Raw genomic sequence first — 25,813 nt, forward strand, 5'->3', positions numbered from 1 at the left:
AAGTGTGGCCCTAAAAAGACAAAAAAAAAAAAAAAATTCTGGGAATTATTACCTGGAATGTTTGCTGATCTTATAGGAAGACACAAAGGAATAAAGTGTTCATGCTGACATACTTCCTGAAGAAAATCAAATTTAAACTGGCATAAGATCTGAAAAAGAGGCAAAGGAAGGACTATTATTCACACACTAAGGAAGTTAATAAAAAGCAGCACTTGAATCTTTTATCTAAAAAGAAGACGGAGTTACTTCGGTGTGACTACCGGGTAATTGTTAAGTTTAAAAGATTTTGTCCCCTCTGAAGTGGGAAATGTAGTCAGGCTCCTTGTTTTTGGAAATCGGTCAAGACCTATTCAGGAAATGATCCAATTTGCAGCCTACATTGAGTTTCTATGAGATGCAATCTGAGTTGTATTTTTCATTTATTTTAGTACATATCATAGCATGTTTATTCTGAAAAAAAAAAACCAACAAAAAAACCAGTGCCTCACCACACATACAGAGCTCTACAACTATACTCAGCTCAAAGAACAAATCATGCCAATCAACACCTAAGATTCAACACCAGGGAAGAGAGGGGTGCAGATAACCTAAAATTAGAGTGAATCTCTTTCCAATATATTCTCGGAGCATATTATCTAATTCTACCTCTTCCCTGCCCTTGCAAAGAGGCCTGTGTTTTTGACAATGTTTTGATGATTATTTTGATAAATGGGGTGCAGACATGGTCTAGGACAACTTAATACAACCAGATAAATAAGAACAATTAGCACGTTCATAACCATTCTATTTTCATTGTCATGCAAACTAAGCAATCAATTTTTAAGACTCAGTTAGATTGCGTTCCCTGTATTCACTAATGTCAGCTAACAGAATAAAAGACATTCCATTTGCTCAAATATTTTAGCATCACGTGCTGTGGCACCTTCAGTGGATAATTTAAACACTGCTGTCTCAAACAAGAGTAGTATTTGACTTAATCCTTTGTACATCAAAGTGAACAGGAGCATAATTAAACTACATGTCAGTTATTCTCTATTGAGTATATTCTGTTTGGTCTTTGAAAAAAATATATAATTTAGGTCTACTAGAATTATACTGAAAAGGATATTCTGCAGATTTCATGCATGACTGGAGCACTAACGAAGATTCTCTCCAAAAATATTTACAAAGAGAATTGGATTCTCAAAACCAAATGACATAATCATGTAACTCTCCTAGCCTAAAGTAAATCTCCATGGCCATAAAATAATGTTCAGCCCCCTAAGCCTGGCATGAAAGACTCCAACAAGATTATTTAGTTTGGCCTTTCTATATTCGTTATTCTTTCCCCATACCTAGATGATTTCCCCTTGGGAACTTATCTTCCTTCCAAAAAGCAAAGGTTAATGGGGAACTATGAGTTCAGGTGCCCATCTTCCCTCCCCTAGAGGCAGGCATGTGACCCACAGCAAGGTGGTCAGAGGCTTCCTCACTGGAATGTCAATCTTTCTTTAATTTTTATTTTTATTTTGTCTTTTTAGGGCTGTACCTGTGGCATATGGAGGTTCCCAGGAGGTCGAATAGGGGCTGAATTGGAGCTGTAGCTGCCGGGCGACATACGCCACAGCAACACAGGATTCGAGCTAAGTCTGCAACCTACATCACAGCTCACAGCAACACCAGATCCTTAACCCACCGAGCGAGGCCAGGGATTGAACCTGTGTCCTTATGGATACCAGTTGGATTTGTTAACCGCTGAGCCATGACAGGAACTCCATGGAATGTAAATCTTCAGCAGAGTGTTAAGAGGGAGAAAATGGCCCCATTTGATTATTTAAGCAGCAGCAGAACTTGGCCACTGGTTTCTTCTTCGTAGTTACTCTTGTGCCCTGGCAGTACCTTGGTTCCAACTCTTTCCCAAGACTAGTTCTCCAGAGTCATCAATGCTATTCACTCCAAACATCCTTGCCAAAAAATGCCTTTTTGCTTAAATTGGAGTAGGTTTCTCTTGCTTGTAACACAAAGAACCTTAACTGATACAACTTTCATGATCTGACCCATTTCCAGTCTGATTTGCTTCTAACGTATTCTATAGGATACAGCTCAGTGGTTCTCAAACTTGACAGTGCACAGGAATCACCTAGAAGTCGTGCTGCAATATAGATTTCTGGCCCCCCTGTGGGAGCTCAGTTCTGAGATGACTGGTCCAAGAACCTGACTTTGAGAACCTGCCCTCTAGACAGTACTGTTTCCAATCTCCCAACACATACCCTCTTTTTAGGCAGGGTGATCAAATGTCCTGTTTTGCCCAAGAGAGAAGATTTCCATGGAAGTGAGACCTTCAGTGCTAAAACCAAGACAGTTCGGAGCAAACCTGAGGCTCAAGAATTGCAGCTGGAAAGAACCACTCCTTTCAGGGAAGTGAAATGCAAACATTTCACACTCCATTGTCCCCCATGAAGGAAGGACTTGGGAGTCTTACTTTGCAGATGACTCATTTTAAAAGGCTCCCTCTCATTGGTATAGAAATTAGTTTTTGATATAGAGAATGGGTAGGTTATTGCCTTAGACAGATATATACAGCTGCCAGTTTGTTTATCATGCAGCAGTTTAGAAAGTAGTCACTCCTGCACATGGTTCTTACCTTGGGATCACCAGAGGAGAACATGCTGATGTAGTTGTTAACCAGTTTAAACACAAAACCTCGGTCCATAAATGTAAAGCAGCGCTAAAAATAAAATAAAATTCTAAATTCAGACATTTTTACTTTAAGGATCATTAGAAATGTTAGGAGAGAGATGTAAATATATGAAAGTAAAATCACGTTTAACTAAATGTGGTGTATAATAAATGTTTTAAAAATCTCTGCAATATACTTAGCACTCATCCACATGACAATTAAATAAAATACTAGATATATATAGTACACACACCAGAAAGTTACAAACTCATACTTATCAATTTCCTAAAGCAGCTCTTGGAGCTTTGCAATGAATTATTATTGCCCTTTCCTTTTAATAAAGTTTTAGCATTTTCTTGTCTATTTTTTAAACCACTTAGTTATATTTTATTACTGTTTTTTTTTAATAGTTCGATTCCACAGTTCCTCAGGTGAAGATCCTTTGCTGTACAAAATCTGGTAGGGACAAGGGTAGCAGCGTCAGATCAGGAAAACTTTCCAAAATCTCACTGGCCTCCTTCATCAGAACAGCTTTTCTTTTCAGCCAAGGCAGCTTGCATTTGAAGAGTGAAGGGAAGAGATCCTCAGATTTCTATCAGTGAGCTGCTCACTATGTCTCTTATTCTGTCTTCGAACCCTCTTAACCGTAACAAGGCGAGTCTTAAAGAGTCTCTGGGGTTGGAGGAATCAGGTAAGCATCCAAGTTGGCACAGCACCCGTTCTCTCTCCCAAAGACCAATGGCCATGCAACCGGTAACCAAGCTACAGTGGCCAATGATTGCACTGAAAAAGTGTGAGGGAGGCATGGACCATCTTTACTGAAGTGATATATTGGGGAATTGCTCTAACAGAAGGGCCTATGGAGGTCATCCCTGTGCGTGTGTTTCATTTGATCCACCCACGTGTGTGAGCACACCTACCACATGGTGAATTTCTCAGCTGCTACACCATTCAGTACAGAAGGCTTCTTTCTTATCCAAAGAGTTCAATATGGTCCATTGTAATGGCTTTGCATTTCTTTCTTTTCTTCCTTTTTTTTTTTTTTTTTTTTTTTTTTTGGCTGCATCTACAGAGTACAGAAGTTCTTGGGCCAGGGGTCTAACCTGAGCCACAGCTGTGACCCAAGCCACAGAATGTATATGCTGGATCCTTAACCCAATGAGCCACCAAGGAACTCCCATGGCTTTTCACTTCATTTCATTTCTTTTTTCTTTTTGTCTTTCTGTCTTTTTTAGGGCTGCACTCATGGCATATGGAGGTTCCCAGGCGAGGGGTTCAATTGGAGCTGTAGCTGCCAGCTTACACCAGGGCCACAGCAATGCAGGATCTGAGCCTTGTCTGCGACCTACACCACAGCTCATGGCAACGCTAGATCCTTAACCCACTGAGTGAGGCCAGGGATTGAACCTGCATCCTCATGGATGCCAGTCAGGTTCGTTAACTGCTGAGCCATGATGGGAACTTCAGGCTTTGCATTCCTTAATCTCTCCTCAATGCGACAAACAAATTTCTTTTCTCAGAAAGGACTGGGCATACAATCTTTTATAGGTAGTACATCCAGTAGAAAGTCTCAACTTGAAACATACAATTTTACACTAAAAAAATCACTTTTTCTCCCTTTCCCTTTTTCTCTTCTAGTTAAGATGATGTATCTAATAATTTTTACAGAGTTTTCTTAAGCTTTCTGTGTCAAATAAATTCCATCAAGACTACAATTTGAAAACAATGCTTGAACAATGGATTTTTTAATGTACAATATATTAACGTTTCCATTTTAAACATCACATATAAGTACTGTTTTCAGTTTTCAGTTCATGAATCTACATATTTGTTTATCTGTTGTAAATACATACTTTTTACTCACAGACTTCACCAAACCACTGGTATCACCCTTAGCTTTATACTTTGTGACTTTTTTCATCTTGGACACTTTTAATTTGCCCTCCTGTTGAACACTCGTTTATGCACCACCAGAAGCAACCGGTGCATAAATGAGCTCCAGGAAAAACATATATTTATTCTAATAAGTACAGAGCATTAAGCCAAAGAGGGTCCTTTTTAAGAGACTTGCTTATGCAACATTTTGTTTGTTTGTTTGTTTTGTTTCATTTTGCAAGTTAGGGAAGAATACTGCAGATGTTTCTTAAATATAATTTGCTTACAAACTGGACAGTGTGTCATTTTTTCCAAATTTTCTTCTCCATCAAGCACTTCAAATAAACTACTAGCATGGTAATCAACTTTATTCTCATAGGTCTTAAAATATGGTAGAAAACTAAAGTATTTTTTTTTCTCCTTTACTCTCTTCCTTCTTAACCCTGATTGCTCCTTTCTTTTTCTGGAAGCAAGAAAAAAGCAAAAATAAGAGGCAAACTACTGAAAAAAAAATTCAAGATGAGAACAAATACAGTACACATGTTTGAAATAGTCTGTAACACATTAAAAAAGAAATTAGACTGGATTAAAACTTACCAAAGACAATTTGGGCTAATTTTTTGTTTATGGACGTAGCGTCTTAGCTTTATGTTATTAGTATGTATTTATAAATTCTCACACCTATTCTGATGTCTATTGTAAAGAAATAAGAAACGTGGCTTCACCAAGTTTACAATAGTTGAGAAAAAGAAGGAATAGAAGAAAATATCATGTTTCAGGTTGAAAGTATTTCCAGTTAAGTGATATTCTACATTAGCTTTCTTTTGGCTTAAGCATATTTTTCTTCTCAATTCAATATGAATACCTATACTTCAAAGAAATATTATTAAATATATGTGTGTATACATATATATACACACACATATATATACACTTTATGTTGCTCAATTGATAATTTTCCTTTAATGCAATTAATGCATAATATTTCCATCATGTAAAAAAAGCATCAAGGTAATATAACACAAATGCTAAGTTCCCAAAAGTTTTCCTAAAGTGGCTATCTGGCATCACTGTTAGAGCTATACCTGATTCAAAATATCACTTCTGGGACAGAAATGCCCAATAGGATAATATTGCTGCAGTGCAGCTTTTCCTTTAAAGAATCTCATTTTTTTCTCTTTGAAAATACTTAGAAGTACTACATTTGGCAACACTCAAGTGGGTATGTTTCTCTAACCTTGGTTTTTGTTCTATGTGACTCCAAACTGGAAAAAGTATCAAAAAGCAGGAAAGATGTATAGATGAAAATATTCATCTAATACTGGTAGTTTGGATGCTTCATCCTAAATAATGCTGTGTCTCAATTAACACTTAGTGTATCTCACAACCACTATCACAGAGGCTTGAATGGAACTATGATCTTGAATGTAAGTTTTACCTTAAGAAATCTGGCCACGCTGTGGTTTGCCCTTCTTGTTTCTTCAAGTGCATCTTTGTTTTTCCACGTCACATGGTCAGACAGGACCATAACAAGATTGTCCAATTCATTTTGGTAAGATTCAGGAAATCTTTGAGGCCGAGAAAGCTACAGAGAGAATGGATTATTTCTTTATAATGTAGCCTATGAAATACTAAGCCTAGAAAATATAAACTGTAAGACTTAACTAATATCATCGAAACAAAAAGAGTCCTTTTGAAAACTTGAAAGCAATAATAAAATAGAAGCCCTTTTGGAAGTTTCCATTGTGGCTCAGTGGAAAGGAGCCTGACTAGTATCCATGGGGATGTGGGTTTGATCCCTGGCCTTGCACAGTGGGTTAAAGATCTGGCACTGTCCTGAGCTGTGGTGTGGGTCACAGACGAGGCTCGGATCCAGCATTGCCATGGCTGTGGTGTAGGCCGGCAGCTGTGGCTCTGATTAGACCCCTAGCCTGGGAACTTCCACATACCATGGGTGCTGCCATGAAAAAAAAAAAAAAAAAGAGGCACTTTTAATTTATTTCAAGGTGGTAATTTCCATCATTTTCATTTAATGTTTCCTTCTACATTACATTTTTCACTTCTTCATTATAAAGTACATTTTTCACTTTTTCATTACAAAGTAAATTATATGAATTGCACACTATTAGACAATGTAGAAATGTAACAATTTTTTCATAACCTCTCACATCTTGGAGTTCCCGTCGTGGCTCAGTGGTTAACGAATCCGACTAGGAACCATGGGGTTGCAGGTTTGATCCCTGGCCTTGCTCTGTGGGTTAAGAATCTAGTTTGTCAAGAGCTGTGGTGTAGGTTGCAGATGAGGCTCAGATCCCGCGTTGCTGTGGCTGTGGTGTAGGCCGGCGGCTACAGATCCAATTAAACCCCTAGCCTGGGAACCTCCATATGCCCTAGAAAAAGACCAAAGACAAATAAATAAATAAATATAACCTCTCACATCTTAATTCCCTTCCCTTCCCTCTCGGGAAATAACTATACTCAGGAAATAACTATAGTTTAATGAATGTTATTCTACGTTTGCTTTGACACACAATTCTCTATTTAATTTAAAAGTCAATTATTTGATTTTTTAAAACTAGGAATTCTCTAATAAACAACTTTAACAAACAAGTAAGTGAATAACTGAATGAGTACAGATATTGGTTTGAAATGTCCTCTAAGGAGTAGTGATCCCAGATAGTCTTTTTAAAATTTTCATTTCAATTTTATCGAGATTATAATTTACATTTAAAATTATAAGATATTTAAAGCATACCCTGTGGTATTTTGATACACATATAGATTGTGAAAGAATTACTCCTCCCCATCTAGTTAATGCATATTTTGAGGGGGAGAACATTTACGTTCTGCTCTCTTAGCTAATTTCAATTATACAATACAGGGTTATCAATTAAAGTCATTATGTTTTCCATTGGATGCTCAAACCTTATTCATTTTATAGCTAGTCTTAAAACGGTCCTAGCATCTGCCACAGCAGGTGCAGGTAGGACTTCCCGGTCAAGATGCTTTTGTCATAAGATAAAAAATGATCTTGCCGTGAGATTACAAAATACACGCACTGTAGAAGCCCCTAAAGACTGCTTTCAGGTCCAGGAGTCCACTCCTGTTTGAGCTCCTGCACATAAGGGGAAAGCTTCAGGCAGCTGAGGTGTCTCATCTCAGTCTATACTTTGTGATTTTCACAGCCCCTTTGCATCAGATGGGTAAGATTCATTCATCTTTACAGGTTGACTTTAAAATTAGACTCATATTTTCATTATAGATCGATACAGAAAATGAAGAATTAGGCTGAACAATATTTTCTAAAATTCTGAGCACCCAGTCTTCCAGGGTGCAAGAATAAAAACCATGAAGGCTAAACTTACAGAAACTGCATGGAACAAACAGTGATTAACTGTCAGATGCTGGAGCTAGCTTGGACTGGCTTTTTTTTTCAGCCATTTTACCAGGACTCTACTGTATAGGCATTTTTGAAGATCTCATGGTTATACTATATATATTTAAAGCTTATTGTTGAAATCAAATTTAATTAACCACAAATAAACCTAGTGGCTTTAACTGCATACATCATATTTCATTCCCATATACCTTGGGACATAGGGGTAAACAGTTCACCTATGAAAGCAACAATCACTTTTTTGATCAAGCACATTTATAGTTTTCCTCTCTTCATTGTGTTACTCCTTGAAGACACACTACACACATCACTGCCAACATTTTCTTCACACAGACGTTTGAAATTCCCTCTGTTCCTTCCCCTTTTGGCCCTCCTTTCAAATTCCCCTTGTGGCCTACTCCTACTCTTCTTTTATTTATTGTTTTCCTTTTTTGGCTACCCTGAGCCATATGGAGTTTTGGAGCCATAGTTGCAACACACTGAATCCTTAACCTACGGTGCTGGGCCAGGGATTGAACCTGTGTCCCAGTGCTCCAGGGATAACTCCAATCCTGCTGTGCCATTGAAGGAACTCTGGCCCACTCCCACTCTTAACTCCAAGACATGCTGACTGTAGATTCGTGAGTATTCGTTAACCTCTGGAAGTCTATCCCAAGGGCTTGAGGTGAGAGAATTCCTGCACCGAAAACTGGATTTTCTGTCTCAGGACAGGGCAGGAAGGGGAGTGAGGTGACAAGACAGTCAGATCCCAAGTAGCAGAGCAGGAAAGCACTGGAGAACCTGGGCTGTGGGCTGGCAAAGGTCACGAGGACCAGGCTCAGAAGGCATGTTATGGATAAGAGGCTGATGGGAGACAGAAGGGTGTGTACAAGCAATCTTTTGCTACTAGAGCTCAGTGTTGAGAGGACACTCAGCAGTTCCCAGTAAGGAGGAATTCACCACGGACAAGGCTGCAGGAGTGCCGGGGAGGGTCTACCTGCCTCTCAGAGGACCAGACTTCCTCAGATCTCCTTGATGAAGGAATTTTTTTTAACAGAAGAGAAAGCCACCTTCTTCACAATTAAAAAGCAACAACAAAAAAATGTGAATAGCTTGGGAAATGTTTATTGTGAATGCTTTCAAGCCAAATGATGTTATAAAGTCTTTTCCTTCTGCGACTATTAGAAATGGTTAGAAAATTGGAGGGTCATGTGCTCCTGGAAGAAAACTGGGTGAGACCTTGAATCAGTGAAGATAAACTGCTATCTATGATGAGTTCTTTTATTCTTTTTTTTTTTTCTTTTTAGGGCTACACCTGTGGCATATGGAAGTTTCTAGGCTAGGGGCTGAATTGAAGCTGCAGCTATAGGCCTACACCAGAGCCACAGCAATGCAGGATTTGAGCCGAGGCTGCTACCTACACCCCAGCTCACGGCAACGCGAGATCCTTAACCCACTGAATGAGGCCAGGGATTGAATTTATATCCTCATGGATACTAGTCGGATTACCACTGAGCCACAATAGGAACTCCCAGTTCTCTTATTCTCAGGCTGTTCATAAATGTGTTTCGTGGCCCATCTATTTGAGCAGACACATACTGGTGGAAAGTAAAGAATTTTAGTCCAATCAATTCTTTTTATAGATGGGAAAACAGGCTCTGAGATGTTAAGTATCTTTTTTTTTTTCTTTTATCATCTAACGTGTTAGTGGCAGAGCAAAGATTACAGTGTTGAGGTTTCCTGATATAGCTTAATAATAGTGATCAGAATCATTCTTATCTTCACGTTTGATTTTCTCTTCCTCCCAGACAGGAGGGTCTTCTCACTAAAAGAGGGAGAGCAGTCATAGCTGAAAGCAAACATAGGACTTCAGAACTAAGAGTCGTGGAATACCAGACTGATTAAATGTGCAGCCAAGTCAGGTCTGTTATGCTTATGTCAAAGCCATGTTTGGAAAGGCCTGAGGTCTGGCAGCATGGATGGGGACATGTGGATGGATGACCCGAGGACAGTGGCTCAGCAGACTTTCCTGACTCCTCAGTACCCCATCCCTCCCTATTAAGAGTCAGCCCTTCTCCCACATGGGAGAACACTGCAAAGATCTCTCCCTGTAGGGCAATAGGCAAACCCTTCAGAAGCTCTGCTCCAGGAGTCCAGGCCATTAACTGGGGTTGAATCCCAGCTTAACTCAGCCGTGAACCTGCTGGGCCTAATAAAGTAAGGAAGAAAGTATACTTCAAGGAGTTATAAGAATTAGCAGGCATGTGCCAGCAGGAGCTCAGCGGGAATACCATTGAGACTGGATGTTAAGGGTGTCTGATCACAAGGTGGCCAGAAAGTCCGAGTGGATAAGTTAAAATTCATTGACATAAGGGCACTTTGTCAGGATACATGCTTAAACGAGAACTCAGGGGATGGACCGCCCACCACTAGGACCACTCGCAATCAGGACCACTCACTCACTGTTAGGTGGCACTTAGAATCCTGGAGATGGCTCATTTCAAGCAGAATAGAAATGCCTAAGTGGCCCTGGTAGATGATAGGGGAAGGCATAAAGAGGGAGAGAGAGAAGGGCATGTAAGAATTGATCTATGGGCCCAGAAGTTTCACCATCCATCAAGGCCATTGAGAAGGTAGTGGGGATAGACATCCCTAAGACCACCCAGTGGCATCTTCTATCTGCAAGTGAGAGAGGCAATCACAGGGCTGGCCCACTAACAGCCTTGGGATAAGGAGAGGCCCCGTGATTGTATTTAATCTCCAGGAGCCAGCAGGCTGCGATTATCATAACAAATGGCAAGTGTGGAGAGCAGCCAGGGGTGCTTGACCCTCTGGAGCTGTAGAGCTGGTTAATGATAAGTGGAATTCCCAGGGACAAGGCAGGCAGCAAGAATCAATGGCAACGCTAAACATCCACCAAGAAAGCAAGAATGGACGATCAGGAGATGAGGGTGTTTGTGCCAATAAATAGCCATGATTCCTTTCTTTGTTCCTGGACCTGAGTCAACTTTCAGATCAGGTACACACTGACTGAAGAGGAGGCAGGGTCCCTAAAAAGCATCCTGCTGTACTATAGGAAGTATATGCCGTAATGATCCTACCAGTCCTTCTCGAAAGTGACTACACTAGGCAGAGGGGAGTACTCAGGTATCTCAGGCACTATTGGACACAGGATCCTAGTTGATACTGCCATCTGGACACTAAAAGCACCATCATGTCCACCCAGTTGGAGTGGGAACTTACAGGAATAGTCCTGCCTAAAGTTCTGTTAACAGTGGGTCCACTGAGTCCAAAGGTCCACTCAATAGCCATTTACCTGCTCCAAATGTGTAATTTGTTTTGACATAATTGGCACTGGGAGTAACAACACAGTGGATGCTTGACCTGTGGACCTCTCCCGGTGGAGAAGGCCAAGTGGAAGCCTCTGCCACTGCCTCTCCCTGACCAGCAATGCAAATGGAGACAGTATCGCTATCGACCACCCTCCCACCCCATGCAATATGGTTTGATTTAGTCTCTTTGTGGGGGAGGGGCAATGTTGGAGGTTTCCCCTTGGTCTGATTCACAATGGGAACAGACAGAAATATGCGTGGATCTCAGGCGATTTACTTGGGTGCTTCTTGGTCCTCTCTACCCATTTGTCTGAGTATAACGACCAGAGGCTGAGACCACTCTGGGCCCCTCTGGAGTGAGGGTTTGGGTCACAATACAGGTAAGCCACTGAGACCTTCAGAGCTGTGGGCTGAGGGTGCGGGGAATCTAGAATGGCTGGTAGAGGAGGGAGATGATGAGAGCCATGTAGGCTCCTGAGACCAACAATAGTAACAGGAGTTACAGTTAATGGCACTAGGCTCCATCTTACAAGTGTTCTTTCAGGAAGAGAGGCTCGTGGGAACTAGAGAGGAGCAGGTTCATAAACATATGTAATAGGTAGAATAAGTCGTGGACTGTGGACCATGGGTGGTAGCCACGGATGTGTGTTCACTCAGCTATTCCCAAAATCTACTGGGATGAATGAAGTAGCTACTAAGTCTTTGGGACCCACTCACGCACTCATGCTAAGGTCACATTCTCTCAGTAATAACTGAACTTCCAGAAGGATCAGAGGCAGACCATCTGCTCAATGCAGGGCTTTTCTGATGAACATTCTTTGCTCTCAGCCCATAGGCCAGGCTCTTTCCAGCCAATTCTCCTTCCTTTGCCATCTCCTTCCAAGTCCCTCTGCCTGTCCCCCCCTAGCCTTTGGAGCCATTCTGCACTTCTAATTTTGTCCTGGCATCGGCTTCTGAAGAACCTGTACGGACACACACAATCCTGTCTCCCATTTAAAAGGAAATGAAGGAGTTCCCATCGTGGCTCAGTGGTTAACGAATCTGACTAGCATCCATGAGGATGCAGGTTTGATCCCTGGCCTTGCTCAGTGGATTAAGGATCCAGCGTTGCCGGGCAGGAGCTCTGGTGTGGTTCGCAGATGTGGCTCAGATCCTGCATTGCTGTGGCTGTGGCTGTGGCTGTGGCAGGCAGCTACAGCTTCGATTCAACCCCTAGCCTGGGAATCTCCATATGCCACGGGTGCGGCCCTAAAAAGCAAAAAAAAAAAAAAAAGGAAATGAATATAAATTGCTAAGGTTTACAAAGCAAGTAAAAATGGAAATAATGAGAGCATATTCATGAGTGTAATTGTTTTATATTATTGTATTATCTGTGATCTTACCTGAATTTTGTTTGTGTCAATCAAGTGCTGTGCCATTGATTTCAGGATAATTGCAAAGAAGAACCAGGAATGCTGTTAGGAAAGTGAAAGATGACAAGAAATCTGTTATCTTATGGCAAAAGAATGATCCTTCTTCCCAATGTGTGATATTATAAAATCCTTATCTTAAAATGCATTCTTTGGAAATAAGTGTATCAGAGGAATAACAGATGTCTCCAGTATGTTAGGATCATCTTTAAAAGTTCTGTCGGTAAAAGCAAATGCCAGCTATTTCTGTCCCTCAGTCATCTCAAAGACTGTTTAAACTAAAACAAGATACTGGTTTATCCGACATGGCTGATTAGTCAGTTGCCTAAGGAGACGCCTATTCATCAAGTGTTCCGTTTGTTTCACTTAGTTAAACAAAACTAAGCAAAACTTGGATGTTAAAAAAGTTTGTCACAGCAGGCCACCCCTAACATTTTCAGGGATAAAAAAGGCAAAAGTATAAATGGAAGCCATGTGTGTAATAAAAGTTCAAAGTCAAGCTTATGAAGTGTTAAATAAAATACATTGGATCCTCTTATCTTGACAAACATAACTTCCTGACAGCTTGGAAGGTTGTACAGAGTGTGGGGCCACAGGGAGAGAGGTCCCTGGCCCGCACCCTCTTCTCACCGAGGCTCTGCCCTACACTTGAGGGGCCCAGCGCAGGTGTGACTGTTCAGCCCCTACATCCATTCGAGTGCTGTCCACAAACCGGTCCCTCTGCCCACCTTGGGTCTGGGGCTGCACTCAGGCAAACAGACTTTCCCTCTGAAGAATGAACTTAGGAAAGAGGTCTAAGCAAGCCCAGGAATAAACCTACAAGCTCCTGAGGTGGGGCTCCCAGGGATCTTGGTAGGTCCTGAAGGGGAGGAGGTAGGAGGCTCCCAGAGGCTATTTCTCTCGGCTACTATCATCCCTTTTCCAATCAGGAGGGGAGCATTTGGAGAAGACCACCACACAGGATGAAGCCCCTCTTTCTTGAGTCTAAGGATCTTCCTTGGCCCAGATAAAAAAGTACACATCATATACGGACAGTTTTGAGAACACGCCTCTCTGATCCTTTCCCTCCCCAACCTGTCCATGATAACTGCGAATTTTGTGATAATTATTCCTCGCTTTACTTCATAATGTTATCTCCAGTATTACACACGAGAGCAATATCTAGTTTTGCCTGCCTCTGAACTTGGCATAAATGGAATCACCCTGTATGTATTCTCTTGTGGTTACCTCTTTAACTCAACAAATTCTTTCTGAAGTCCATTTATGTTGAGCTATGTAGTTGTTGGGGGGGGGTACTACCTTGTCACTACATCATATAGGTCATCTGAACTCACTTCTCTGCTCTGCTGTCATGGGGATTTGAATTACATCCAACTTTAGACTTTTACAAACCATGCTGTTAAGAACTTTTGAGTGTTTAGTCCTAACGCTACAAGATTGACTGAGATGAGGCAGAGGTGACGTTTAAGCTCTAAAAGGGCAGCTTTGGCTTAAAAAGGGGTCACTTCTTAGTAAACGTGATATTGGAAATGAAATTCATATGGTGGGGAATATTTAATTAGCACAAGGCACCCCCAAAATGATATTTTTAACCATCATGCCAAATGTTCTAACATTTGCCTCTTAATGTCTCTTTTTCTCTTTTTTGGCCACATCGGCAGTGTGTGGGCATTTCAGGGCCGGGGATAGAACCCCAACCCCCAGCAGTGACAACATCAGATTTTTAACCTACTGAGCCACCAGGAAACTCCCATTTGCCTCTTAATTTAACTGAGACCTGTCACTCTCCCCACTTCAGCACTCTGTCCTGCCTCCACTATTCAGGTTGAATCCACCAGGACTAATCCCACTGAACCCTTTGCCTCGGTTCATGTCTGAAAAACAGAAGAAGGCCCCCTCCTCTTCTGCCCACTGATCTTGCTCAGCAGCTGTGCATGTCCCTTGTATCTGTATATCTCACTGCTTCCCATCTTGTAAAACCCTCCCACCATACCTTTGGTCTGGAATACGTGGACTATCACCAGCAAAATCTCCCGAAGTTGCAATTTATCCTCCAAACATTCCTTTTGCCTTGTCTTTTAACTCAACGCTGACTCTCCCTTCTTCTCCAGGCAGACAGCTCTTTCTAGCACCCCCGTCTCCACCCCACACCTCACCTCAGTCTATTCTTTACCCAGCCATCAGACCACCCTTTCAAAACAAGGTCAGCTCGAGGCAGCTCTCTGTTCAGAACCCTCTAACAGCTTCTGATTTCTCTGAGTGGAAGCCAAGGCCCTTGCAATGGCACACAGGCCTTAGGCTACCTGCCAAACCTCCTGTTGCCCCTCTGACTTCATCTTGCCTCCTCTCTTCTTTGCTCATGTGGCTCCAGCCACACTGGCCTCCCTGCAGCCAGGCATCCTTCTTATGACTTTGTATAGGTCTTCCCTCTATTTTTATTTATTTATTTAAAATTTTTTTTCCCCAGAGAATAAATGTATTTAAATAACATGATTTTTTAATAAGCTAATATTAACTTAAATTTTTCTTTTTAGAATAAGTCAGGTCCTTTTTATGGTGGATTATCACATTCTTATTCTTTTTTTTTTCTACTTTATTTTAAATAGAAGTAGAGTCGACCTACAATGTTATATTAGTTTCAACATAAAGATTCAATATTTTTATAGGTTATACTCTGTATAAAGTTATTATAAAATATTGGTAATATTCCCTGTGCTTTACCATACAGCCTTGTAACTTATTTATTTTATACCTAGCAGTTTGTACCCCTTAATCGCCTTCACTTATTTTGCCCCTTCCTCCACTTTTCTCCCCTCTGGTAAGCACTAGTTTGTTCTCTGTATCACTGAGTCTATTTCTGTTTTGTTATATACTTTTGTTCATTTTATTTTTTTCCATTCCACATATAACCAAAAGACATTTTGATACCTGTGCCACCATGGATGGACCTGGAGGGGACTGTGCTTCGTGAAATAAATCAGACGAAGACAAATACTCTGTGTTTTCCTCTCTACCTTTAATGTTCTTCCCTAAACATTCCCCCCAGCCAGCTCCTTCACTTCTGTCCCATTTTTTGCTCAGGTGTTACCTTCTCCACAAGCTCTATCCTGACCATTTAAAAAAGTCATTTATTTATTTATTTTCTTTTTATGGCTGCACCTGCAGCATATGGACGTTTCCAGGCTAGGGACTGAACTGGAGCTCTAGCTGAGGCCTACGCCACAGACACAGCAACACCAGATCTGAGTTGCCTCTGTGTCCTAAGCCACAACTTGCAGCAATGCCGGATCCTTAACGTAGTGAGCGAGGCCAGGGATGGAACCTGCCTCCTCAGGGACACTATATCAGGTTCTTAACCTGCTGAGCCACAATGGGAACTCCCTGACCATTCTATTTAAAACTGCAAACCTCACCCTGAACTCTCGGCACTCCTAATTCCTCTTTCCTTTTCCCATGCTACTTCTCACCGCCTAAACACAAGATTTAACTAATTTTGTTATTATGTGTGTAGTTTATTATTTTTATTCCCCAGTAGAATGTAAGCTTCCCAAGGTCAGGGACATTTATTCTATTTCCTAACGCAGGTCAAGAGCTGAAGGTAGTGAAGCTGGTGAGGAAGGCACTCTGTGGAAGGAACACATTTGTTGGATGAACTGAATGAAAATACTTATATGGCTAATTTAAATCAAAACAAACAAACTGCTCGGCCTGGGATAATTTGATTTTAGTGAACAGATGTTTATGCTTATTGATCCAGGCTTCAGACTTCCCTTCTAGCTCCTTACCAATCAATCATCGACCTATCCAGTCATGAGAGATAATTAATTTAGCAGGGAACTCAATTGCCTAGTCTGTGTAGTTTAGAGTTTTCTCTTTATAAGCTTCTCACGGTATTTTCTTTATGTTCCCACAAAGGCATGGGTTTCAACTTTTTGGGGTCAAAGAGTTGCTTTTCTGCTTTCTCTTGCTGTCAGTATATTATTCATTAATACATCATTAATCCTTTTGTTGGTTTTTTCCTCTTACTGTGCTTAAAAACCCAATAAACTTTATTTTTGATACACTTAGCAGTTTCGAATGTTTCAGGTCCTTCTTAATAGTCATTCATTCTGTCTTTAGGCCAAAGGACTTAACTTGTGTCTATTCTACTTTTTAAGATGATCTGTTCTCTGGACATGGATCTCTTTTGCTTAATATTTCCATATGCTCAAGTTTCAACATGAAGCTGACACCAGAAACTCTAAGGGAGCTGATCCATAAAAATCGATGACTCCTATCACCTTCAGGGTTAAGAGCAAGTCGTCTCTCATATTAACAAGGAAAGGGCCGTCTTTAAATTCTTTACCTTCAGGACATGCTTGACTGTTGGGAAGTCATTTGACTTCAAAAGACCAGTCACATTTTTAGCCAGTTCCTCGTGTATAGTTCTCTCCTTGCATGCCGTGGTCTTGAACACGAACTGAAGAAAATCCAAAAAATGAAAAAAAGTTAAATACTTAAAAAAGAAACTAAGCTCCAAAAACTATGTTCCATGAACAATTCATGTCTCAAAATGATCTGCTCATGCCGGATTTTGTCATGAATAAAGGGAGACCCAATGATAAGTGTGATACACACCTGCTCCTATTTAGGGCTTTGCACAGGTAGGGCCTTGCTCACCTAAGCTCTCCCTGAAACTCTTGGTCAAAATCAAAAAGAAGAGGTGGAGAGCAATTTAGCGGGTTTGAGGGAACATGGAGGGCTTTGACCCACTTACTTAGGATACATTTCCCCTTCTCCTTCCTTCCACTGGCAACAGGTGGGTGGCATGGTAGCATTTCTTCATCCTGAAAGGGTAGAGCGCCCACTCAAATAGCCAAGTGGGGAAGCAGGCGCCTTCCAGAGGCCAGTAGGTGAGTTCCCCACAAGCCCGGGGTCCACTGCCATCTCATGTTCAGACATGGCAATCAACAGGTTCATAGGCATTGGCTGTCAGCAAGATAAGAAATGCTGCTTGCTTTTTTTCTTAAAAGTCTGGTTCTGGTATGCACCACTGAGTGCATATCATGGTTTAATTTTCCATGTTTCTTTGTATAGTTTAAGCATCAATTCATGCACGCATATTTAAAATACAAAATGCTATGACTGACATAATATTTTACTTATGAGTTAGGTTTGCCTCAAGGAAGGTCATTTCTTCACAGCATTCATAATTCGGACTTCACTATAATTAAGGGTGAAGGCAGGCAAGAAATACAAAGCCGAAGCACTTTGTATTTGGGTCTATAGTTACTTCTTTGGACTTAAGGCATTGATACCCAAATTGTCTTAAGGGGGCCTGACTTCTCCAAGTTCATCCCACAGGAGAAAAACAAGGTTAAGAGATGCATGAAACTAGCTAACATCAAGAATAGTACGATTTTTCCCCCTCATAGATTAAGAGTTATGCGAGGGCAAGGTCATCATCAGCTATCCAATCCCATGTGTAGTAATTTAGCTCCAAAAACATTTCAACGAAAGATGACATTTTACAAGTGTTTTGGATAGAACATAGCAGCTCCACAAATTGCTGTAAACCATGGCATTTAATTAGATTGACTTTAGACATACATCTTTGAAAAAGACATGGTGTATGTGTGCATTTTGGATATTGTAGATGGAGTGAGTTAGCAGCACTGAGCACCACTGAACTTGAAATGGTGTTTAGTTTATTTCTGAATAAATATAAATTACATCACATCTTTCAAGGATATCAAAGCATGAATTGGTCCCAGTTTTCATTATACTCTTTAGGAGGGGCTTGTTTTTTTTTTTCCTTTTCTAGCTGTACCTGCAGCATATGGAAGTTTCCAGGCCAGGGGTAGAATCCGAGCCACAGCTGCGATCCGAGCTGTTGCAGAGACAATGCTGGAGCCTTAATCTGCTGCACCACATTAAGTTAACTATTTAAACTTAAATAGAATCTAGTTTTCCACTTGCTACTTTAGTGCTCTTCCCAGAGCAAAATTCCAATTGGTTATATTTATCAGGCTCTATTTGTTTTAGATACATAAAGTTGTGTTAGAAAATATCTTTAGGTATCATTATCAGCTGAAATTCCACATAGGTGTATTTTGGATTTGAACCACTTCAAAGCAGACTAAATAAGCAAGCTCATATATTACAAAATCAAGTGGGATCATCAGGATATTTCCAACATCCTGATTAAAAATAAAGCCCTTCTAGGATGCATTTCCAGTGCATCTCTCCAAGAGCATCATAGATAGCTTCTGAGAGCTGATTTAAGGTTCTCATCCGGAATTAGCCTCAGCTGTCACAAAAATAGTCAGAAGAGTAGTGGATTCTCAACGCAATTTTCAGTGATCCCACTGGAATGGGGTAATTTCATGTACTGTGGGGTGGGTTTTTTTTTTTTTTTTCCTTCTCAACCCCTTTGGAGATTGAAATGGAAAACTGGAGTAAGGTGGAGAGAGTGAAAATTCTATAGATAACTCTGTTGAATGGTAAATTCATCAGTATTCTATAAAAATGTTACAACTCTATCTTACACAGGAGCAAACTAAAAAGGCATTGGTAGGTGGAACTGACCTCCTGCAATTGAACTGTAGATCTTATTGTGTAAGATTATACCATAGGGAAATTATCGTGAAGGAACTATTTTTGGCATATGGGCTATTTTAAGGAACGGCAAACACTCATACTTTGGTATCTGGGAAGACACCTCACATTTCTAATATTTCTAACAGGTTAAAAAAAACCCTGTAAATATATAACTATAATGAGAAAAAATTCCTCACTGATGGTATCTCAGAGGGGTTTATGCCAGCATAAAATTTCTAGTTATTTCCTTTTATAGGAGCATTTCTATCCCAAGCTTTTAGTACAAAAGACTGCAAATTCTTCTCTAGTCATATTTCTAGACACCTAAAATATATGAGTACATGTCTATTTGTATGAAATATAGACTTTTAATTAAAGGTCTATCTCTCTAAAAGATATATCTGTGCAAAAAAAATATAATTTAGGTCCTCTGTGCATTATTAAGGAATATAAGGTACTTTATCTCTGGATGGGTTTTTTTTCTTCTCATTCAAGAAGATGACCTTTAGGCTGGAACTATAATATGTAAACATCATCACAAGTTCACTGGCATTGAATCACAGGCCAACTGAAAATGAGAATATAACGTTTGACGAAGGCCACCGGAGGAAGCAGTGCACACCAATGAAATGGGCTGGTTGTTCATGCCAGAGGAGAAAAGACTTAACATACCAGAAGCAGGTACAAATATATAGTAACTGGGAAAATGAAATAATGCCTGAGAAAACAATAAAAAGAGCTAAGAAAACATTACAGAAGAAACACAGCGCATTCAACAAACCAACAGGAAACGTCTTCCTTGAACTTTGGGAATTTCATTTATTTGTAAGGTTGACTTCAGAGGATAATGCTTTTGCTTTCTCCTCTATCTCTTTCTTTGCTCTCTCTCCCCATATAAATATTCATCTGCACACGGACACATTATTTATACATTTACACACTGAAATAATACATCGAGCCCATCAGTGCAAAGAGATGGAATTCCAAGTAGCGATGGGGAATGTTTGCTCTGACTGTGGGGGGCATCATCCAGCTAAAGGGGGAAACTTCCCACTTAGTGCAGACAGGAAATGAGACAAGCCACGCAGCACACGGGGATGTGAAGAAAGCCCAAGCAGCAATTTCATACCTTAATGTAGGACTGGACAGAGTGGTCCAGCTGCTCTTCATGGCACTTGGCCATGATGTCGGTCAGAACCCTAGAAAAGCAAAGCTGTTCAGTGGCCTTTCTGGAGAAGGCAAGGAAATACCACTTGGCATGTCATTGGGGCTCTTGGTAAACTGGGTACTTAAAAGTTATTAAGTGAATGAATGAACCCATTTCAGACGCCACCACTCCCCTTATCTCCCAATACCAGGTGTTTATTATCTATAATACCCATTAGCCATTTTCAACCTTGAAATCTCTACAACACTAAGATGTAAGGAAAGTCTTACGGCTGCAATATCACATTGTGATTTTCTTTGTTGCCCAAGTTGTATGTGCTATTATGGGCTATGTGGTTGCTGACACTGTCTTCTCAGAATAGGGGTCGTTTTTTGTATCTTATTAAAACTTAAGATCTTTAACCTCTAACTATCATATTCCATTTTAAAGGGGCTTGTTTTCCAACCTAGAGGTGTTATTGGAAAAAGAAATTAGTTTAAAATGCAGGTTTTGGGGTTTTCCCCTTAGCTGGGTTAGGGTTTACAGTAGCATGGGTGGTGCAGGTTGATTTCTTACAATAATACTTCTGGTTACTCCATGGCTGTAGTATTTAGGAATAGCTCAGAATTTCAACAGAAGATATATCCACTGAAATATTTACGAGTTTTACCAACACAGATGCATATACTCATACTGAAAAAAGCATAAGTTAAGGGCACGGTTAGAGTTTTTTAATCTGGTTCCAGATCCGTCTGGCTGAGGAACTGTTGGAGATATTTTAATTTTCTAGTGCTTCAGAGCTTTGCTTTAAAAATGAGGCTAAAGACTTTCATTCTGAAAGAAGCTAATAATATGCCTGTGAGTTACAAAGACACTGGAAACATTTCAATGTCAAGAGTAATTTTTTTCCAGAATGCTGTGACTAATATTTTTTCAAAAATGAACATTAAAAATATATGATTCAATAATGAATTAAAAACATTATCTCTAGAAAGAGGAAACTGTAATTGCCAAAGTCACCATGGATTAGTAATGTTGAAAGAATGTGGTACAGGCAAATTTAAAGTGAGAACAGTTGAAGAAAAATTGAACACTAAAAAAAAGATCTAGTGGAGTTCCTGTTGTGGCACAGTGAAAACAAATCCGACTAGGAACCATGAGGCTGTGGGTTCGATCCTTGGCCTCGCTCAGTGGGTTAAGGATCTGGCATTGCCATGAGCTGTGGTGTAGGTCACAGATGCGGCTTGGATCTGGCCTTGCTCTGGCTCTGGTGTAGGCCGGCAGCAACAGCTCCGATTAGACCCCTAGCCTGGGAACCTCCATACGCCATGGGTACAGCCCTAAAAAGACAAAAAAAAAAAAAAAAAAAAAGATCTAGTAGGAATGTGAAATGGTACGGCCACTCTGGAAAACAATTCATCATGTTTTTAAAATCTACCCATTCAACTACCATATAACCCAGAAATTGCACTGGGCATTTGTCTCAGAGAAATGAAAACTGATATTTACCGCAAAGCTAGCCAAAACTGGAAACAACCTGGATATTTTTTAATAAGGACTATTACTCAGAAATTTAAAGGAGAGAATGATTGCTTGATGCAAAACCTGATGAATCTCTAGAGAATTATGCAGAGTGAGAAAAGCCAATCCCAGAGTTCCCATTGTGGCTTAGCAGGTTAAGAACCTGACATAATGTCCATGAAGATGTGGGTTTGATCCCTGGTCTCGTTCAGCGGGTTAAGGATCCAGCATTGCCTCAAGCTGCTGGTATGGGTTGCAGATGCGGCTCAGATCTGGTATTGCCTTGGCTGTGGTGCAGGCTGGCAGCTGCAGTTGGGATTCAACCCTTAGCCTGGGAACTTCCATATGCTGTAGGTATAGCCATAAAAAAAAAGTCAATCCCAAAAGGTTACGTACTATCATACTATATAATTCTATATACATGTATGCAATATAATTTATATGTAAATTTAAAATAGAAGAGATAATAAACTTATACATTTATTACATAAATATATGTAATATATTTAACATATATGTTCATATTACATATAAAATTTCAATATAATATATAAAAAATTCTTAAAGTAACAAAATTTTCTAGATGGAGGACAGATTAATAGTTGCCAGGGATAAGGGGTGGGATTGAGATGAGAGAGAAGTAGGTGTGTCAATAAAAGGCAACATGAGGGATCCTTGTGGGGAGAGGAATGTTCTGGCTCCTAATTCTTTCCTTCTCGATATTCTGGTAGTGACATTGTATGATAGTTTTGCAAGATGTCACCACTGGGAACATCTAAAGATTCCATGGGCTCTCTCTACATTAGTCCTCAACAACTGCCTGTGCCTCTATAGTTATCTCAAAATAAAAAATCTATTTAAGGGAGTTCCCGTTGTGGCTTAGCAATAATGAACCTGACTAGTATCCATGAGGATGTGGGTTTGATTCCTGGACTCTCTCAATGGGTTAAGGATCCAGCCGTTGTGGTGGTGTAGGTCACAGACACAGCTCGGATCCCACGTTGCTGTGGCTGTGGTGTAGGCAGGCAGCTGCTGCTCCTATTCAACCCCTAGCCTGGGAACGTCCATATGCCGTGGGCGTTACCCTCAAAAGACAAAGAAAAAAAAAAAAAAGAAAAAGAAAAAGAAAAAGAAAAAGTTCACTTAAAAAAATAAAGAAAAAGTGAAGAAAGAGGTCTAAAACTTTACTCGAATGATAATAATAGATGATTAGAGGTAAGATCTTGAGAAGGAGGAATAGTTTAAGATATGTGTTCAAATAAAATACAAGCATACAAAATTAAGTGGCCCTTCAGCTATAATCCAAGTTGTGTGCAACCACAGCTTATGCAAATCTCATCTCCTAAGGCTGTGTTAGAGATACCTGGTCACAGCTGTGTTGATCTCATCTTCTTCATTCTGTACCAGAACCTTGAAGAGCTGATTCAAGATTATAGGTAGAAAACTCATGATTGTGTGAATCTTTTCCACATTCAGTAAGTTCTGTTGAATTGGCAGGGGGACAAAAAAGTCCACTGATTAAATTTAAAGCACATTTTTCTGACCTTCTACAGAACTTGAATATGAGCTTCATAGCTCACCTTTGTTTGGCTTTATTTTTCATGACATTTTAGCCGGACACACAGGCAGAGGGCAATGTTACAAGGACTCTACATCGAATTCACTAACTTAGTCAACTGATTTTGATTTTCAATCATTTTTATTTTGGAGAAACTGATCTGTGTTTATATTTTAATCAACAGACACCTTTTAGGAATGGTGAAATCATTTGCTCTCTGAATTGACCAAGTGTTTAAAAATCTTCAATAATAATTACGTCTTAGTTTGCTACTCAGTGCCAAAGATAAAGGTCTGTCTTGCCCACTTCTACCCTGGACGTTGCCAGAGACCCCCGCAACTATTTGCAGGTCACGTTACCTTACAAGAACGGACGAAATTCGAGGTAGGTGACTGAGACATATCTTTCTCCCTTTTTTGGCATTGTCGGAAAAATTCGTTCACATGCGGATCCTGAAACAGCAAAAAAAGGTATTTGTTTTTGATGACACGTAAGTGGTGTAACAATGGTGGTGATGGGAGGTGAGCTGTCCTGTGGAACAGAATATGCAGATGCTTTATCAGGGAATCAGAGAGATGGACCTCTCATTTTCATAGACATCTCAGCACATTGAGGGCTTGACCAGGACTACGCTCTATTCAATTCTCAGAGGTTTGTTTTCCTTCTGGGCCCCTGTGACAATGGCTAGAGAACTACTTCCCCTGGCTCTGTTCTTTCCTTTCTCATTTCTTTTTAAAATTGCCTTCTATCATCTTCCTGTTCCTGCTTCTTCCACAGAGTGTTTTTTTTTTTTTTTTGGCTTTTTGCCTTTTCTAGGGCTGCTCCCATGGCACATGGAGGTTCCCAGGCTAGGCATCCAATCGGAGCTGTAGCTGCCAGCCTACACCAAAGCCACAGCAACGAGGGATCCGAGCCGAGTCTGCGACCTACACCACAGCTCACGGCAATGCCGGACCCTTAACCCACTGAGCGAGGCCAGGGATGGAACCCGCAACCTCATGGTTCCTAGTCGGATTTGTTAACCACTGCGCCACCACGGGAACTCCTCCACAGATTCTTTTTTTTTTTTTTTTTTTTTACCAATTTTTTCCCTACATATTCTTTAATACACAGGAGAGTGTGTACAGTTTAGGGACATCTTCAGACTTAAGTGTCAGAGTTAGTGAGACGTTAGGAAGGCCACACGGACACCATGAGATAAAATGGATTCTTTTCCTTTTCTCGGGCCAGAACTGTGTCTCCCCAAATCCGCATATTGAAGTCCTAACTCCGGGTACCTCCGGCTGTGGGCATATTTGAAGATAAGGTCTTTCGGGAGGTAATTAAGGTAGTGAGGGTGGCCCTAACCCACCGTGACTGATGTCCTTACAAGAGGGTCAAGGTGGACGTGCACCCGCAGAGAAGAGCCAAGCAGAGAGGCCCTGGAAGAAGCCAACTCTGCCTACACCTAGATCTCAGACTTCTGGCCTCTAGAACTGCCAGAAAGTATTTTCTGTTGTTTAAGCCACCCAGTCTGTGGTATGTTGTTATGGCAGCTGGAGCAAAACAACCTGCCCTTTAATGCTATTTCCTGAAGAGGGTGTCACCTTGGAAGTGCCTGAGTTCTGTGAAGGTCAAAGCTGTGTCGTCAGGAAGGGGAACACAGGCTTCTTGTGAAGATCTGCCCTCGGGGTGTTTCTTTAGCCTTTGTCAATTCTAGAGGGGTCACTGTGGTGTGGGTTCCCCTGAGGTCAGGGGTGTGTGTGTGTGTGTGTGTTTGTGTGTGTGTCATATTTCCAGTTTCACTTTATGTATTCAGAAATTATTTATTGAAAGCGGGAGTTCCCGCTGTGGTTCAGCGGTTAATGAACCCGACTAGTATTCATGAGGATGCTGGTTTGATCCCTGGCATCATTCAGTGAGTTAAGGATCCTGTGTTGCCTTGAGCTGTGGTGGAGGTTGCAGACGCGGCTCGGATCCTGCATTGCTGTGGCTGTGGCATAGGCCAGCAGGTACAGCTCCAATTGGACCCCTAGCCTGGGAACCTCCATATGCTTTGGGTGTGGCTCTAAAAAAACACACACATGTAAAAAAATTATCTATTGAAAGCCGACTATATACCAGTCCTTGGCAGGCATGAAGGACAGACCTTGGGGCACGCAACCTCCCTCTCCCCACTTCCTCTGTGGTCCTCCTGTTATACCCTGGAGACAGGTACCATCCGGTGATTTCCACACACACCTATTTGCTCATGATGAGACAAGGGCTTTACAGGAAAGCAGGGTGCCATATGGAGGTACGACAAGATGATGCAGCCTGTCTGAGGGGTTGGGAACAGTGAGGACTTCTTTGAGGACATGACCTCTGAGCCAAGATCT

General features: G+C 40.9%; 1 protein-coding gene across 11 annotated transcripts in view; it reads right to left on the reverse strand.

Moving 5' to 3' along the window:
- Window positions 1–25,813, reverse strand: part of DOCK10 (dedicator of cytokinesis 10) — a 276,033-nt gene that overhangs the window by 47,400 nt on the left and 202,820 nt on the right. For all 11 annotated transcript variants that reach the window (XM_047773650.1, XM_047773649.1, XM_047773646.1 and 8 more), the window contains 8 exons: window positions 23,816–23,908; window positions 23,262–23,380; window positions 20,360–20,429; window positions 16,997–17,110; window positions 12,625–12,696; window positions 5,973–6,119; window positions 2,624–2,707; window positions 53–149 (listed from right to left, as the gene is read on the reverse strand). In XM_047773650.1, coding sequence (XP_047629606.1) covers window positions 53–149; window positions 2,624–2,707; window positions 5,973–6,119; window positions 12,625–12,696; window positions 16,997–17,110; window positions 20,360–20,429; window positions 23,262–23,380; window positions 23,816–23,908 — 796 coding nt within the window. The remainder of the gene's footprint in view (window positions 1–52; window positions 150–2,623; window positions 2,708–5,972; window positions 6,120–12,624; window positions 12,697–16,996; window positions 17,111–20,359; window positions 20,430–23,261; window positions 23,381–23,815; window positions 23,909–25,813) is intronic.

Source organism: Phacochoerus africanus, chromosome 3 (assembly GCF_016906955.1).
Source record: "Phacochoerus africanus isolate WHEZ1 chromosome 3, ROS_Pafr_v1, whole genome shotgun sequence".
Classification (NCBI taxonomy): domain Eukaryota; kingdom Metazoa; phylum Chordata; class Mammalia; order Artiodactyla; family Suidae; genus Phacochoerus; species Phacochoerus africanus.